This window comes from Psittacula echo (genome assembly GCF_963264785.1).
Source record: "Psittacula echo genome assembly, chromosome: 5".
Classification (NCBI taxonomy): Eukaryota; Metazoa; Chordata; class Aves; order Psittaciformes; family Psittacidae; genus Psittacula; species Psittacula echo.
The window spans coordinates 16,292,313-16,309,489 of NC_137739.1; the positions used below are offsets into that span (position 1 = coordinate 16,292,313).

General features: G+C 38.3%; 1 protein-coding gene across 1 annotated transcript in view; it reads right to left on the bottom strand.

The window, feature by feature from the left end:
- Nucleotides 1-289: 289 nt before the first annotated feature.
- The window catches only part of MRTFB (myocardin related transcription factor B), a gene marked incomplete at its 5' end in the record, with an annotated part of 42,128 nt that continues 25,240 nt past the window's right edge, over nucleotides 290-17,177 (bottom strand). The window contains 9 exons of the mRNA XM_080618812.1: nucleotides 290-1,733; nucleotides 3,619-3,679; nucleotides 5,223-5,360; nucleotides 5,641-5,799; nucleotides 8,623-8,778; nucleotides 10,527-11,552; nucleotides 13,580-13,733; nucleotides 15,300-15,547; nucleotides 17,027-17,167. Coding sequence (XP_080474938.1) covers nucleotides 1,195-1,733; nucleotides 3,619-3,679; nucleotides 5,223-5,360; nucleotides 5,641-5,799; nucleotides 8,623-8,778; nucleotides 10,527-11,552; nucleotides 13,580-13,733; nucleotides 15,300-15,547; nucleotides 17,027-17,167 — 2,622 coding nt within the window. The 3' untranslated portion in view covers nucleotides 290-1,194. The remainder of the gene's footprint in view (nucleotides 1,734-3,618; nucleotides 3,680-5,222; nucleotides 5,361-5,640; nucleotides 5,800-8,622; nucleotides 8,779-10,526; nucleotides 11,553-13,579; nucleotides 13,734-15,299; nucleotides 15,548-17,026; nucleotides 17,168-17,177) is intronic.

Consider the following 17,177-nt stretch of genomic DNA (forward strand, 5'->3'; position numbering starts at 1 on the left):
GGTATGAAATATGTCTTATCATGAAACAGTACATCCCGATACTGCTATTTAGGATTCTCACTGAGCAGCTTCTCTGTTTAGCTTCCCTGATGTTATGTAGTGGTAGACAAAGCTGTTCAATAGATAAAGTATTCAATAAGAAATGATGGCTGTCCTGTCAGTACTGTCCCTGAAACTTGGTCTGATCCTACAAACATCTTTTATTGAGGGCACTGGGATAGATGCTTGCAGGATCATAATGCGCAACAGCATGAATTGAACTTTTCTACTTCCTCAAACTGTTCTATAATATGCTGAGATACTGGATTCAATGATCTAACAAATATCCTCAAGCACACAGTAAATTAGGATATTTATTATTTCCATTACAGTAATCTCTTGTTTGAAGACCACTGTTCCCCTCTGTTTGCAAAAATAAGCTATACAAAGTTAAAAGAGTATACAAATAACTGTCTGATATACAGATTAAAACCTAGTTATTAAATCCAGAGTATCGCTATAGAAAATTCAGTGTTCTCAATATTACCTGGCATAGCTACAGTGGACTTCTTGCAGTTACACTTAATATCCCTTTGGATGCAGTTAAATTCTTCCCTCATGATTAAAGAATAGGGGAAGAGTTTTAAAAACCACAAAACCAAAATATAAAAACAACTTGAACAAATTAAGAGACTAGATATATGAAATTTCACTGAACCAGCCAGTGCTTCTACTTGCCTTTGCCCTCACAATTCATTTTGAACCTGGCTCAGGCTATCCACAGGAACAATGAAGTGCAGCGATACCTCCCCCTCCCCCAAACATTTGCTCACTGTGTCAATACAGTCGGCTGAAATCTGACTTTTTCTTCTCTAAGTTTAGCCACATTGTGTTTCTCATTTAAGCATTACAAAGTCAAAGACATAACTTCTTTCTTAAATATTTGTGATGTATTTTACCTTGGGGTACTTTTAATCAGTAAGTACAATCATCCTTCCTTGAATTATGAAATACAGCTTTCAGAGGGCCCTGATCTGCATTACTGCTAGGAGCATAAAGTAATTCACTGTTGTAAACTTCAAAATCAGTATGGAATTAGCTTCAAGCATTTGTTCTTCCAAACATTACTGTCTTAATTTATCTTAACTGCAATCAGAATAATAATGGACCTCTGCTGTAAAGAGACTCGCAGGTTGTGTTCTCGTTGGCTACAGCTTAATCCCAGTGCAACTGTAGATCTTGTGGATCTAGAAAGTCAGTGGAAAACATGCTGGGGGCAGTAGAACTGAGAGGAGTGAGTCCTGACGAGGAGCTTGGCATTGTGATGTCTAGCCATTCCATATTGTCCAAATTTGTATCAGGAAGGTCAAGAGACAGGCAGGAATTATTACTGGTAAACTGTGGGTCAGATGTTTCCATGGGTGAATGAGAGTGATCTAAAATGCTGGAGTGATTAAGTAGATCATTCTGGAGGTCTTCAATCAAAGAAAATGACTCTCTGTCCTCATTACTGCTTGTCAGCTGAGGAATTTCATTACCTGATGGTAAAGTTCCATCCAAGAGGGCTTCAAGTTGGTTTTCCAAACTTATAGACAAGCTGGTGGTTGGTTCTAATGACACAGGAGGAGGGGCCATTTGGATTTGTGGTGGTGGGCGGGATATCACTGTGTTCACTGGCATTGTAGTGATGTTGGCTGTTACTGGTCTCATTTTAGAAATGGGAGATGGTTCCTCCTTTATTGGAAGGGTAATCTCTGTAATAAAACCAAAACCACCCCACTATTGAATACAGAAAAGATAATGACATATCCTTAGGCTTACAACATCCACTGCTTTTTCGCATACTTTGAGATGCTTCCACAGTGAACTCAATGGAGTAGGAGTAATTTTGCTGTTCTGATATACTAACCCTACATACATAAGATGATGTCAGGTACTCTGTGAACCACAAAGTATTTTTAAACAAGTTCCAGAGTTCTGCTTTCAGTAATATTTCAGCCAATCAGAATATTTATATTGATGAAAAAAGGAACAATTTTCTAGATGCTAACTCTACCTCATTCATGTTTATAGTTCTGATTAATCAGAATAATTATGGAACCAGCACATTTCCAATTTTCAGTTCCATCCCTGTTTAGTCCTATGTCCACCTTGATGATCAGCGTCACAGAGATCAATCTAGGATCTAAAACTACTCTTTCTGTCAAGAAGTTCCATATAAGATAGTGGCATTAACAATAAAAGGAAATGAAGTATAAGTTCCAATTAATTCTTATACATTAATGGAATCCAAAAGTAAGATTAGACAGACCAGAACATGGCAATAAATCCTCTAACACAGGTGATGTTTCTGCCAGCAAAAGTACACCTGTCAATGTATTTTGCACCAGTTTTCCAAGCAAATCACACATCCTTAAAACCTGTAAGAGCGTCTATTAAAGGATTACTTAGTAAAAGCAAAGCATTACTAAATGGACCCTCTCACACTCTTGAGGTGCCTTAATAAAATAAGTATTTTTCTTTGTAGAACTCACTTATGTAAGTATAAGAGCCCAGAATACTTTCATTTGTTTTTCATTAAGATGATCAGGAAACAGCTGCCTTTTTATTGCAACTTCACAAACCTTCAAATAGGTTTAGTAACGTAACACTTGAAGATCTAAGTAAGCACAGCAATGTTTCGTACATCCTCTGTTGCAGTTCAAACTACCCATGCAATATTTCAATAAAAGCACTGACAGCATTTTTCTATTTATCTTGAGTTGTTCACTGCACAGGTCACTTATCTCAGTCTGTCACTGTCTATTCCATTTTCTTCAGCTGACTTTGCAATTTGCTTTGAAAAAGAGAAAATACTGCAATGTTTAGAATATGGCTAAAATCTTCTAATAGCCCACAATCAGTCACTTCTGTCCTGGCATTCATGGCTGTCAAGATCCTTATATGACAGTAGTACAAAACATTAAGTTAATTGAATTGCTTGGCACCAGAACATTTCCCAGTATTGGAATGGCTTCTTGGTCTACAAATCCTAAGTATGCCTGAAAGCTGCCTCCTACTGCAAAGCTACCTTTGTAAGTTACTCCAGTTATTTCGTCTGCTTTCTGATAGCTTCCTTATGCTAACTGACATAGAAAGTTTTTATTCATCGATGCCTTGATGTAGTTCATACATACTCTTTCTGGTAATGTGTCTTTGATGTTTAAGAGCTGATAATACGCAGTTATATTTAATTAAATTTTAGTATCAACATTGCTTTAACTCTTATTCTATTTTTTTGTATAATTTCAATATATGTTATATGGACTTGCTCAACTTTTTCAATTTTGATAAAATACATCTGTGGTAACCTAAGGCACTCTTTTCATCGTTTGAATGCTGTGTGGATTATTACAGAGGTCTGCATGGGCTAATTTACAAGCAGACAGTTTAACTGCATGTGTTTTGGTAAATGTTTCCTTTAATAGATAATGAATGCAAACTTTCAGAAATAACAAGTTTCATCCAGTTTGTAGAGCTTCTATCTCCTCTCCCTGGGAGAATTCTTTCATTTCATTCATTTGAGTTTTCATTCATTCATACGGAATTTTTATTCTCAGGTTTTAAATCTCTGTATCAGACAGATGTCACTTAGCTTACCTCCGCTCTTGATGAGAATATCAAAAAGATCATCCATCTGCTGACTGTGCGCACTGGAAATCTGTAGTGCATGAGAAAAGAGTTATTCTTTTTCATGTAGTGTTTATGCCTAAGCTGACTGAGCCTAACACTTCTCAATGGTACATAAGTACTAACCTATGATCAAGACTAAAATTCTTCACGTGAAACTGTCAATCTAGAAAACAGAGAAATAGTTTGGAGAGACACTTTTGAATCCCTTTGGTCATTTTCAGTACAAAGGGATAGGGAGAAATCTGAAAAGCAAGAGACATTTCATGAAGGCAACCCAGAAGAGAGGTGCTGAAAACTAGGACTAAGAAGGACAATTACTAACCCTGTCTTGTACCAGGATAAGTATCTGGAGTAACTGCTGTGCTTTTGGGGGGTGCACCCTGAAATGCTTTCTCTCAAGAGATAGCCTGTGAATAGCCATCATGCAAGATGCATTTTGTTAGGTATGGTTTTGTTGGTTGTTGGCTTGTTTGTGTTTGGTATTGTAGTTTTGGGGTATTTTTTTATTTTTTATCTTTTTTCCAATCTGTAGATTCATGTTCTTTTTTAACGGGGAGGGGAAGCTTTCATCAGGTGTTTATCTGTTTGTTTTAAACAGTCATCTCCTGAATATCTGAACCTTAAGCAAAAGTTGAAAAAATCCCCACAAACCCATTCTTTCAAAAACTGTCCAGGAAAAATGGAGACTTTCATGATGGTCTCAAAAACTAAAAGTGTTTTAAAACACTGTTTTACTCTGTTATAACCTTTGTCTGGTATAACCGTTATAACCTGCTATAACTCTGGTTATACTGTGGAGATGGGAAATAATTCATCATCCCAAGATCTAGCTCCTGAAGACAGGCTAGTGAGGGGGCTAACTGGCAGTCAGTCATGTAAGACCTGTGTGCCTTCACTGTGAGGATGCCTCACACCTGCCAAGAACATATGGAATGGCATTAGAAACTCATGCTTCTGTCTGAGTGTCCGCCACCATGAAACCAGCAACCAATACTAAGTCACTGCAATAACTTATCTTTTGGAATAGTTCTGAAACATGGGAGGTTAGCGATGCTCATTAGTTTTGTTTGCAACTTTCCTCCAACATGAAAGGGTATCATGGTAAACTGACAAAGCAATCTGTAGAATTATACATCAAGCTCACTAAATATAGATTCTTTTCAGGCAAGCACCTGGGCTCATGTATACAATGTCTGCCTAAATGTGTATAAACACAAACACATTCTCCTCAAGCTTAGTTGAATTTACTTTCTCTCTTTTAAGCCTGAAGTTTGGGTATCATACATCCTTGAAACAAGTTGGGTGAAGGCTAGCTATTAAGTAGCAATAGCAGCATTATCCCATTACATGTATTGCCAACTGAATACTGTAAGAGTTACTTACATCTGTCTATTGCTTTAATAAAAAAGAATCATGAAACGGGAGTCCTGTAGTTAAACACAGTTAGGAAAACAGTAACAGGGTATGTTAGAAAATCTTGACACCAAACGAAGTACTAAAATAAGCAATGGCTGTGATAAATCTAAACAAAAAAAGATGTTTTTAATAGACTAAAAGGAGAAAATAACTACCTCACGGTGTGATGTCTGAATATTGCGGGTCTGTTTTATGGCCTCTTCATACCGAGGAGGATCTTTTGTCTTGGATACCGTGTTGTTGAAGAGGGTTTGTTGAACAATATAAGGCTGGGCTTGAGATGGAGAACCAGGCTGCATGCAATAACAAAACAGTGACTAAACAATAGGCTTTAGTGAGTTCAAGCTGACCAAGGTCTACAGCTGATTGTATTGTCATACCGATCTACATACTAACAAATATCAATAGTATAGGTAATCTGAGGGATAAAATAATAGTTTCCTCACACATACATACACATATACATTATTAAAATCTACAAAACTTTCTTCCTCCTTGAGTGAGCTGTGGTATGTACTTTAAGAACAATAATATAAACCTGAACTTTATGGAACATAGTGGGGCTAACCTTACCTTATTAGGAGCTGCAGGTCCATTCTGCACAGAGGGGACCTGGTTACCACCAGTGTGAATGTTAGAGTTTGACGTCTCATTAATAAAAGATTGTGAAGGTGCTGTAACTGGTGCAGTCTGATAGGAAAATACTGTATTTGATGTGGTGGGTGGAAAAACCTGTAAAGGATTAATACATCAGTCTTAGGTTGTGTTGGGTTTTTTAATTAATAACATTGGGTATAAGACATTAATAAATTTTAAGACCTGCTTGTTTAAATTCCCTATTAAGGGAATGTTATCTGTACTGATTTTTACCTCTGGTGGAATAATTTGTAAATCTAGAACAATTACTGTTTGAAAGAAACTTTGTGCTGTGACGTGGTTTCATTCATCACCGATAACTAAAAATATTTCCCTGCAATTTTTCAGGAAGCATGAGGAAAGTGCACTAATACAATTTTTCCCAAATACATTCAGCAGAGTATGGAACAGTTTATTACAGGATACATGATCTCCCCACCTAGTGGACAGTCAATAAAACTAACTTATTTCTGACCTGATAAAAAACTAGTATATATATCCACACCTGTGCTTTAAGATAGAATTGTTTGGTTTGTGCCATATAATTCTTATTTATTTTATCTAAAAGTATCTATGAGTAGTGAGGGAGAGGCAAAAGGTATAAGTGATGAACTTGGGTATCAACTATAAATTTGGTTACTGGTATATAAACATTTTGTTTCTTCGACTGATAGTCCATGCAGTCATTGCAAATGATTGCCAGCAGTATCCTGCTTCTTGTATTTTTAAGATAAAGGGAGAGAAAGAGGGGCTATGAATGTATGAGTGTGCAACACGGTATCACTCCCAGATACATTTATGACAAAGGTGACAAATCTTAGATCAGGGATGGAGGTTAAGCTATGATAAGCTTTGTGGAGTACCATCTAAATACCAAATTAAGTCTGCTGTGAAAGGGTTTGATTCAGTTTTTGTTAGCCCCCTTGATCATCTGTATGAAAACTTGTACTTTCCAGCTGTCTGGCACTGGAGGGAATGGCTGAGATGTTTTTCAGTTCATTCAGTAATGAGACAAGGGCCATGTGGTAGCTACAATGTGAAGAGACATCTCAAGTGTGTAGGAGAAAACAAATGGAATAATCAGGTGGTTTACATAAAAATCTAAAGCTACCTGAGAAAGTCTACACAGATTCAAGGGAAAGTGGTTCTGGGAAAAACCTGTTTATAGAGGTGATAACTATTAGGAAGACTAACTTCACCAAAAAAGGTTAAATTAGTAAGTAGCATTATTCACTCACAGTTCATTAGCTCAATCTGCCTGCTGAAATAGCCAACCCTCATGAAATGTAAACAGCAGAGAGGTAGAGCTAATGCTCAATGCATAAAGACTGTCCTGATGTGTTGTATCACATCAGTATCTTACACTGATGAAAAAAGCAGTGCAATTATGCTGCTGGTCTCCTGTGTAAGAGTTGGCAGTAGATGCGTGAGAGAACCAGCTAGGACTGGCAGGCGGCTCAGCTCCGGGACAGCCAGATGCAGAGGGAACTCTGCTGGGAACTGTGCTGTCTCCATGACAACTGATCTGAATGGGGGAAAGACCAGAGGGTTCAGTCCTTGGTTATCTCCTGCAATCGTTTCAAGGAACTTGTAGTCAGCAAATGAAGCAAACTGCTAGTTTGCTAGCAGTTACACCCTAGGGTGGCTGGAAAATTTCTATATGGGACTTGTAAAATTAATGAGGAAAGATTAGCCCCTCACCAAATGCCAGGGAACCTGGATGAGATCTCTTTTTGGGTCTCTGTCAGTTTTGACTTCTGTAGGATAAGCTCAGTGTCGATGAAATGAAACAGATTGCACAAGCAGTCTGAAGAGTGGTGATGCGCATTTAGCATGCTCCCCTTTATTAGCCAGGCATCTAGAAAATGGCAGGGCATAACTGTACATCTTTTGAGGTAACTTTTATCTGGAACAAGAGCCTTAGCAGAAGCAGATTAGAGGACACTGCACAGGTAGAACATGGTTTTTATGATGCACTTTTGTAAACTGAAATACAAACTTTGAAGGCTGAGATGTTCTGTAACGGTTACAGGAAAATTATCGTAAAAATTAGCCTCTTCATCTTGAAATCTCAGTTGTTTCTGAGTTACTCTTTCCTTGAGACAGGCTGAAAAACCTTGCCTAGTGATAGTGATAGGAGCCCTAGAGTTGTTAGCGCTGGTAAGGAAGCAATAAAGGTATCTCTGAGTCCCTAAAAAGCTCAGAGGAAGAGAAAGCCCTTTCTTTTGTGATGACTGGTGCTGTTGGATTGTTCAGTGTTACCATATGAACGTGACTGGACTGGCACTCCCAGCTGTGCATCCAGTGCTGATCTATGTCTGTTTTGGAATGGGACATTACAGAACTGAGTGAGGAAGAGAAAGATCTCTCTGAATCACTGCCTGCATTACTCAGGAAGAGATGTATCATAGGTATGGTAGGGTTCTGACTCACTGGAATTGCATCCTCAGTATCTGAGTAGCTTTCTTAGCAAGTAAGGATGAAACCAACAAGGAAAGCAGGAAAACTAAAAGGAACTCATTTAAAAGAATAAATCTCTGAAGCCATAGGGAAAAGCTTTCTCTTAAGAACTGCCTACAGGAATCCTCCATTTTGAAACAGCAGCAAATAAGAGAAACTGACTAAAATACCTGGTATACCACTTCTGCCAAGCATGTAGAAGAATGCAGTAAGAGTGGTGCCAGAAGACTACCATTAAGAGAAAAAGTCCTTTAGCCTTCTGTATTTATTTTCAACTGAAAAACAAAGTTCTGCATGGACTAAAATGTTGGAAAGAGAAGTTGCAAGCCCATTGTATTACACAGAAAAACATGGTAGAGAGATGTTAGGTGACTTGACCATTTATATATGATGCAGATGACACTGTCTAGAATTAGATTATACAACTATATATCTTAATGCTTGTTGCTATCCACAAACCTTTCTGATTTGTTGGGTATGACCAAGTGCATGCTGCGTGATGGTGTTTTGTTTTGATTGTGGAGTATGCATCTGAGGTGCTGCCTGGACCAGGCCAGAGGAGGAAACAGGAGCAGGTATTTGTGATGGGGTCTGTATTCCAGCTTGTGATTGAGCCTAAAGGATGAAGATAAAATATACTCATTATTCGTATCTCACAGTAAATTACATAATGTAAAAGTCTATTGCATAGATTATGCAGAATGGCAATAGCATGTATTCTGGGAAGGATGAGTGTGAACTGTGTATAGGAAACAAAATTTTTACTCTGCTACTGGTGAGTTCCCAGGTAAAACGTTTTAGAAAGTTTAAGGAAGATAAAGACAAAGTGGAGAGGATTAAGTGAAGAGCAATGAAAAGACTATAAGAGATAGAGAGAGCATAACCAGCAAGAAAGGATTATAAGAACTGGGTTTGAATAACCAGAAAGACAAAACTGATGATGCAAGAAAAAGGTTGTTTTTAAGATGATCATAGTTCAGCCTGGAGAAGAGGCTGCATGGAAACCTCAGAGCAGCCTTCCAGTATCTGAAGGGGGCCTACAAGGATGCTGGAGAGGGACTCTTCATCAGGCACTATAGTGATAGAACAAAGGAGTAATGGGTTCAAAGTTAAACAGGGGAGATTTAGGTTAGATAGACAGAAGGAGCTCTTTCCTTCTTTGTGAGGGTGGTGAGGCACTGGCACAGGTGCCCAGAGCAGCTGTGGCTGCCTCATCCTGGAAGTGTTCAAGGCCAGGCTGGACAGGTCTTGGAGCAACCTGGTCTAGTGTGTCCCTGCCCATGGCAGGAGGATGGAACTAGATGATCTTAAGGTCCTTTCCAACCCAAACCATTCCATGATTCTACGATTCTATAGTCAAAGTAGTTTTTAATGGACACTGAAAGGCAAGAAGCATGTCTAACCCCAGGAAAGAAAATTTTAGCTGGTAGTTAGGAAAACTTCTGCAATATCAGTGAAATGAAATACCAGAAGCTGCTGCTTATGGTTGTTAAGAGAATGCTAGCAGGTTTTCAGAACAATTTAGACAAAGATCGGTCTGGCTGCGTAGCTACCAGGAACCACCTCTTGCACTGTGGACTGTGCAAGAATCAGAATTTTACAGCCCTCATAAATGTTGCTAAATGCAACTGTGCACACACAGCACCAAAGCCTCAGCCCACAGCATGCCACAGCAGCCAAGTACAAGCTGGAGCTGAAAGAATACTTTGCTGGCATAATAACCATGTGGGTGGCAGGAGATTTCATCTAGTCCCAGTAATAGCACTGGGTATCTACCTCTGACCAACAGGTTAAACTGTTTCAGTTTGGTCAGGTTACTCTTAAACCTCTTCATTTATAACCTATCTTGGTTTATGCTGTATTTACTCACTGTGATACTACCTATAATCAGTCTAGAAATAATATTTGTGTAACTGTGGTTTCTTTTTATAGTTCCAGTAGGGTCCTACAACCTAGCATTCACATTTTTAACTATGAGCCATCAGCACACAAGAAGTTCAAACACCCATTTTGCAAACAGGTGTACCCAAATTAAAGCCCTGGGTTTATAGCTATTACAATTTGGAGTTAACAACCTGGTGGCATATGCTGATATAAATCAACACCAACTGTGCATGAAGACAGTGCATGGAAAGGCAGGTACTTTTCAGGAAAGTATCTGGGAACAAAAGTTGCAAACAAAGCAAGCACTAGAAGTTAGAAAGAGACTGGCTCTTAAGTTTTTCTGCCCTTTTACCTAAAGCAGAAAAAGGCTAAGCCTGATCTTTAAGTTAATCTTACAAGCAGCACATTTACCTAATTGTAGTAAGTCATGCAAATAGTGCCATGCAGTTTCCATGATGGAAAAATAAAACCACCTTTACCTGCAACTTTATATTTCCAACTGGTAGCTGCACTGCAGTGGTAGAATTCGGTCCCTGGATAGACAGAGGAAGGAGCAGCTGTGCAGTTCCTTGGGTCGTTAATAAAGCTTGAGGTTGGGCAACAACTGCAGTTTGTGGCTGCCGCTGTGGATTAACATAAAATTGAGAAATGGCATTCTGAGTTTCAGCTTTGGCCACAGGTATCTCCTGCTTGATAACAACTGCCTTTTTGGCAACTGGATTCTGGCCACTAGTATATACTGATTGTCCTAAAGAATGACTAGTTACAGGTACAGATTGACTAGTACTAGAGCAATCAGTAAGGGCATTTTCATCTTTGACAGCGGTACTGAACTGCTTCTGTTCCAAAGCAGCTGAGTTACCAGAAGTCTGAGACTGTTGCTGTTGTCCCCGTTTTTCAACCTCAAGTTGCATTTTCAGTACTTCCACAAGCTTTTGCTCTTGTTCCAGTTTCCTTTTGAGCTCTTCAATCTGCTTTTCTTTTTCTTGAAGCTTTCGGTCCTTTTCTGCTACATCAAACTCCATGGTTGAGATGTTTCCACTACTGCGATTCTGATTGTCATCAGCTGTATTTGCTCTTAGCGGCGAAGTACTTAAGAACTGGGATGGTGACATCATGGTCATCATTTCTGTGAAAGTATCTGCCATGCTAGTGTCATCTGTGCTTAGACTAGATTGTTCTGAAGGAGAGGGAGATATAGGCAAAGGAGAGCTAATGTTTTCTGTATTCACTGCCTTGCAGCCAGGTCCAGTAGATGTTTTTTCTGGAGGAAAGCTGGACATCGTGTTAGCCGCTGGTTTATTTAGTGTTGCAACAGAAAATGACACAGACACTTCCCCAGTGTTACCTGTGGCCCCAGTAGAGGTGGCTGCTGTAACAGAGCTACTAGTAGCAACCCCATTGTTATTAAGATCTTGATAGGTTTTCAGACGCTCAATAAGATCTGTTTTTGTTCCTGACACTGGTAATCCCCTCAATTTCAACTCCATTTTAAGCTCAGCTACCTGAAATAAAGCACAACAGGGAAAAAGTAGAACTTACTTATATACATTCTACCTTATTCCATCTTAATAATTATTTTCAGCATATTCGGTAGTTATTACACCTCTGGGTTCTGGCACTGTGCATGATCTGTGAGCACATTTCCAAGGCCTCCTACTTCATTTCACTGTTTAAGGTGCTAAAACCTTAGTAGTGTTAAGTTGTACGATGAATAACAGCAAAGTCATGCAGATTTTTCGTATGTATTCAAAAAGGGAAAGTGAATGTACAGGTCTAATTCTGGGCTAAAAGCTTCTGAAGCAAACCTGTAGAGGGTGGCAGCAGCGCAGATCAGAACACTGAACACCAGCATGCTGAACCCCTTGTTACACCATCAAGACGCATAGATCTAAGAAATGTTATCAGTTCACTTGTCAGTTGGATGACTCAATAGACCCATCAAGCAGAAAAGGCTTCTCTCTCTAATCAGCAACTGAACAATTGAAGCTATGTGTCATCTGGGTTTCTTCTACAAACAGAAAAAGTGTAAGCAATCAAAATTAATCTAATTTCTGGAATAAAAATGTTCTCTGTTTCCTAGTAAGCTTCCAGACAAAGTGAAGTGCAAATGTGTTGAGTGTAAATTACTTCTGTGATTCAGTCACAATGAATGGCTTCCATTTATGATATACATACACCACATTTAACTGTAGAGTGTTTGGGCTACATGTATCTTAAAACTACCTCTGAAAGAGTAAAAGGTAGTAACCTCAAATATTTCAGTACTTTGCCAGTCTAGAACTTTACAGGTCCTCATGATTTGGAAATGATGAAAAGTCACATCAATCTTTTAGCATCTCTGAGAACCACATCAATTCCATGTTAAATAACTGTCTGCCTAACAGTGATTATCAGCTGTTTCCCAGTCCAGTCTCCTCTACCCTTGTTTGAGAGTGCTTTCCAATCCTTCTGGGTTTCAGCAATGCATTTCAGCATTAAGCAGAGCTGATTTAGATGTTCAGTGTTAAAACCACCACTAGCAGGTCTGCTTATATTATTGCTACTACATTAGCAGGAATACCAAAAAACTAATGCAGAAATGGGTCAGTGAACAGCTTTAATCATTGGAAAGCACAAATTCAGATATTCAGTATCTTAAACAGTTATTAGTTAATAACTTAAAAGTTTGAAAAGGTTATTTCAAATGCTGTTTTGAACTGAATTTTATAGGTATGTTTCATACTAAAAGACTGGCTTTAGCTGATGACAGTACATTCTTGTCTTGAAAATCTGATCTTCTGAAACCCTTTTTTTTATCCTGTCAAGTCTAAAAAAATATTCCCATCACTCAGAAACCCAACGCCTTGTAAAGAAAGACATGAAGCAACTGCCCACTAGATGTCCCTGCTCCTCTGTTCAGGTCTGGCACATTCCTGTGGTTGCTATTGGAAGGATCTGAATCTAAACCTCCACAAGCTTCTTCAGACTTACTTTCATTAGGTACTGCACCGTGTTAATTCCTATTGATGTATTTCGAAGGAAGAAAATCCTATACAATCCCTTCATATTACAGTTTAAGGAGAGTTTACATGGTTATAACTTTAAGAAGCTTTTACGAAATTTAGTGTTAATTTTCAAATGATGTATTGAACTCTCGTAAAAAGATCTCTTATTTCCTATTTTCTTTTACAGAAAAAATAGTGTTCCAGTGTTTAATTTGCCTGGGCTAGAACCTCACATGAAGGGTTCTTCACAGTTTACCCAAGGTATCAAATTATGTACCCATATAATCTGTCCAAATTCTTCCTCTTCTAATTCTATGGGAAAGAAATGTCATTTCCAGAGCATATGCATGTGAGGAGGCTCACTCAAACAAATATTTCAATCCAGAAGTTATGTTTGAAAACTTTGACAACCTTATCGTAAATAATTAACAGAAAAGTACAGTCTTCATTGGTAAATAATATCCAGGCTTACTCTTGACAGTAACAGTTTGCAAGTTATGACCTATGGTAATGCACAGGAACGGACAAATCCCTTGTATTTTTACCTTCAAGTCATCCAAGCTTGAAGGCAGAGGTCCTGGTTTCCGGCTAGGAATATTAGTGTTCTGTCTTGGGGAGCTGGCAGCTGAGGTGGGTGTGCTGCTGTTCAAATTAGCCAGTGGCGTGTTCCCGTTGTTACTCTGCTTGTCATTCAGTGGCCTTCAAGTGATAAAAAAAGGGGCACAGTAATGTCAATGCTAAATATATTATGTTTTCAGTCAAGAAGCTGTGATTCTCAATCTAGTGTCTCATCAAGTTAATGGACAAATTGATTTTTTTTTTTAAAAAATACATGTTTAACATAACATTAAGTATTTTTAGTAAAACAGCACAGAGAAGAAAACGTAACAGGAGCGTAGCATGTTGGTATTTTGTTTTCTCTTCAGTGAAGCATACTAATTTAATTTTCATGGTTTTTATTATTGTCATGGTGTCCCTGAAGGACACTATGGACTGTAGAATCAGTTCATACAAGTCACTCATTAACTAGAGCAACTAGTTAAGGTTTTGTATCGGTAAGAAAACCCACAATATTGAACTATGTATCAAACCAACATACATGCGCCCGTGCTCATACATAATAAAGACCAATGTGAAGGCAGTTTAACCTCAAGATGATGCATTTTTATCAGCTGTACTCCTAAGAAGAATCTCATATGAGGATCTCAAAATAACTGTAAAAACCTTAAAAATGCCGTCATTGACACCAGCTACCATAAGTCAGATCTTTTATTTCGTTCAACTGATTTATGAAGAAATGTTTCTGAAATGTCAGTAAATGGAACAGAAGAAGCGTGGGTAAGCAGGCAGAAGCATCTCTAGTCCAAATGTTAGGATACATGGTAATTATAAATATAACCACAGATGGTATCTTTAACTTTTCTAGCCTCGCTTGCTGAGGAAAAATAACTCGGTGAAAAATCATATAAAAAAAAACTCCAACAAAAACCAACACAGTTGAAAGTCATTTGAATTTAGGGTTGTGTGACTGTGGCATGTTACACTATAAGCACTTCCAGGAAAAGATTGATCTTAGATGGTGAGAATGAAACCCTGCAGATAGTAGTCATCTTATTCTGCTATAGGGTGTTGGCAATGCTTTAAAGATTTATTTTTCTTACTGCTTCTACCTCTAAATCAGAAAGTATATTTCTCACTGTTAAAAGTGCTAAAGATCAACACTGATAAGGAACTCTTGTAAGCATCAGTGATGAAGTTATATCCAGTAGCTTCAGTGATGAAGCGTTTTATCCAATTTACAATGACTGTTTCTTCTTTTTTGTAAAAGTGCAAAAATGTGGCCTGTGAAACTGATGTAAAAAGACAATAAAACCACAACAGTAGCATGTGTCTTTGTAAAAGCCATTGTCTGTAAGCTGTTCTTCTGCTCTGCCTATGTCATGTTTGAGTGAAAATGATGTCAAAACTTTCTGGCTTTTGCATAATTGAGTTTCAAATATGCATCTAGGTCAGAAAAAAATGCATTTGACAGGTGAGAGGTTCTGTTGCAATGTCATACAAAAATAATTAGGAGTATTTTAACAAGAGAACCAACTTATCAACCTTGTTAAATGAGGCCAGTAATACCCAGTGATGCACGCTGCCATTTCAGTTTTTTCAGGTTTCAAACGTCTCTTAACATTTGCAAAACACGCTTCCTCCTAAAGCACTAAGTCTGTAACTGATGTACATATCTTTAAAGGACATAAACAATGCTTCACATACTTCAGTGGTGCAGGTAGAATTGTCTGGTAGTTGTAGTGTTGTTGCTGTTGGCTCAGGATCTGCAGCTGCAAAAACAGTTGCTGCTGTTGTAGCAGACGCGCATAGTTGGAGTCCATCTGTGGCTCATTTTTCTCACCTTTCTGATCAGGTGGAATATACTGATGATACTTCAATTTTTTCACCCTTGGCTTAGGTTCTTTACATTTCTTGCTCCGATGCTTCTCATTTGGGTTCTTTGGGTGGCTTTGCTGTTTATGGATGGAAAAGGTTGAAAACACTTACAGCCATCTCATGTACAAGCAGCTATGAAAGGTACAAAGATAAAGCTTATAGGAGCATACATACTGCAAAGAGTTGCTGAATACAATTATCCCTGCAAACCTACCCTAATGCATCACTTACTACCCTTGAACATAACTAACATACTCCAGCTGGCTTATACTGTGCACAAGGAGGAGTCATTGAATCAGTTTGTGAATGTTTTTTAATAGATGGCACAAATGAAGCTAAGGGATTCTGCTAGTCACAACCTGCCATTGCAAAGAGGCATTCTTCTTAAACAGGCAAGTTCAAAGCCACTTAGCACTTGGTACAAGGAAAAGCTAGGATCTTAAAGTCTACCTGTAAACACCTGCAGCTCAGAGGTACTTACAAGTCTAGATTAAAAGCATGGACAGTCCTGTAAATTACAGCATCACTCTTGGGAAACTTCCAGCAGCATCCCTATTAACAATAACTGCACGTGTGATGGAACTCCCTTCCTTTACAAGCTCTTTGAAATTATTTTGATTGAAAAGTTGAAGGCCATTACCTAGTCACACAGAAGGTATCAAAGCAGAAATCCTGTGTTGATCCATGCACATTTATTACGGCCTGTTTAGGGGGACATCTGAATTTGTCATTAAGGTCCTGTGTTAAGGAAGCTGGTACAAGTCCAGTGATTTCACTGGATAGAGCCAGATTTATACTAGAAAATAATTCTCAGTTAAATTTGCAAGGATGAACTCTAATAATTAACTCCATGTAGTTAGGCAGAAGTCCACATACAGTTGTTACACAGCTGAAGAACTTTTGCAAAGGTGCTGAAATGAAGTATTGTAGACATTTTCTAACACAAATCTCACTCTAATTGGATTTGAAAAAGCTTTCCATGCTGCTGGCTAGGTCACTGCAGAAGAGAAAACCAAGTATGTTTTCTGGTACTCAAATACAAGGATACAGTAACTTCTCTCACACAGTGCCTTCTGCTTACACAATAAATGACCTAAGAAAACAGGTGCAGAAAAGGAGCAATGCTGTTCACCAGTTTGGTTACAGGTAGACTATGAATGTGGTTGCCTTCGTTTCTATGAAATTATTCTCCACACAAAACTAGATTAGAAACAATATAACCCATGGAAAGTAGAAATTCAACACTGCAAAAATCTTATTTTCCTTACTTTTTGAAAACTTCCATAGCAATATAATGCATAATTCTGCAGAATTATACAATACAACTGTACTGTTAGGACCTCTTGGAATAATGAGCCTGTCCCTACAACTGTTAATGATGGATCTTAGCATGCAAAAGCTTTTAGTCAACAACCCACTGTGTTCTCCTGAACACTAATAAACGTTGTTAGTTCTAGGCACTACAACATCACTTGTATTTTTTCATCAGATATAGCACTGGAAAAGGACACAGGTTAAGAACATAGTCCTCAGATGCCATTCTTAGGGGTACTTACCTTTACTAACGTTGGCCCAGGCTTTGCTGCAGATACAGTATTTGTGGTCAGGGTTGTTGTAGCAGTAGAACGTGTAACATGCTGTTCAATTGTAGAGGGAGTTTTAAGAAGTTCAGGAACTGGAGAGGTTAAAGGTGGATACTAGTATTAA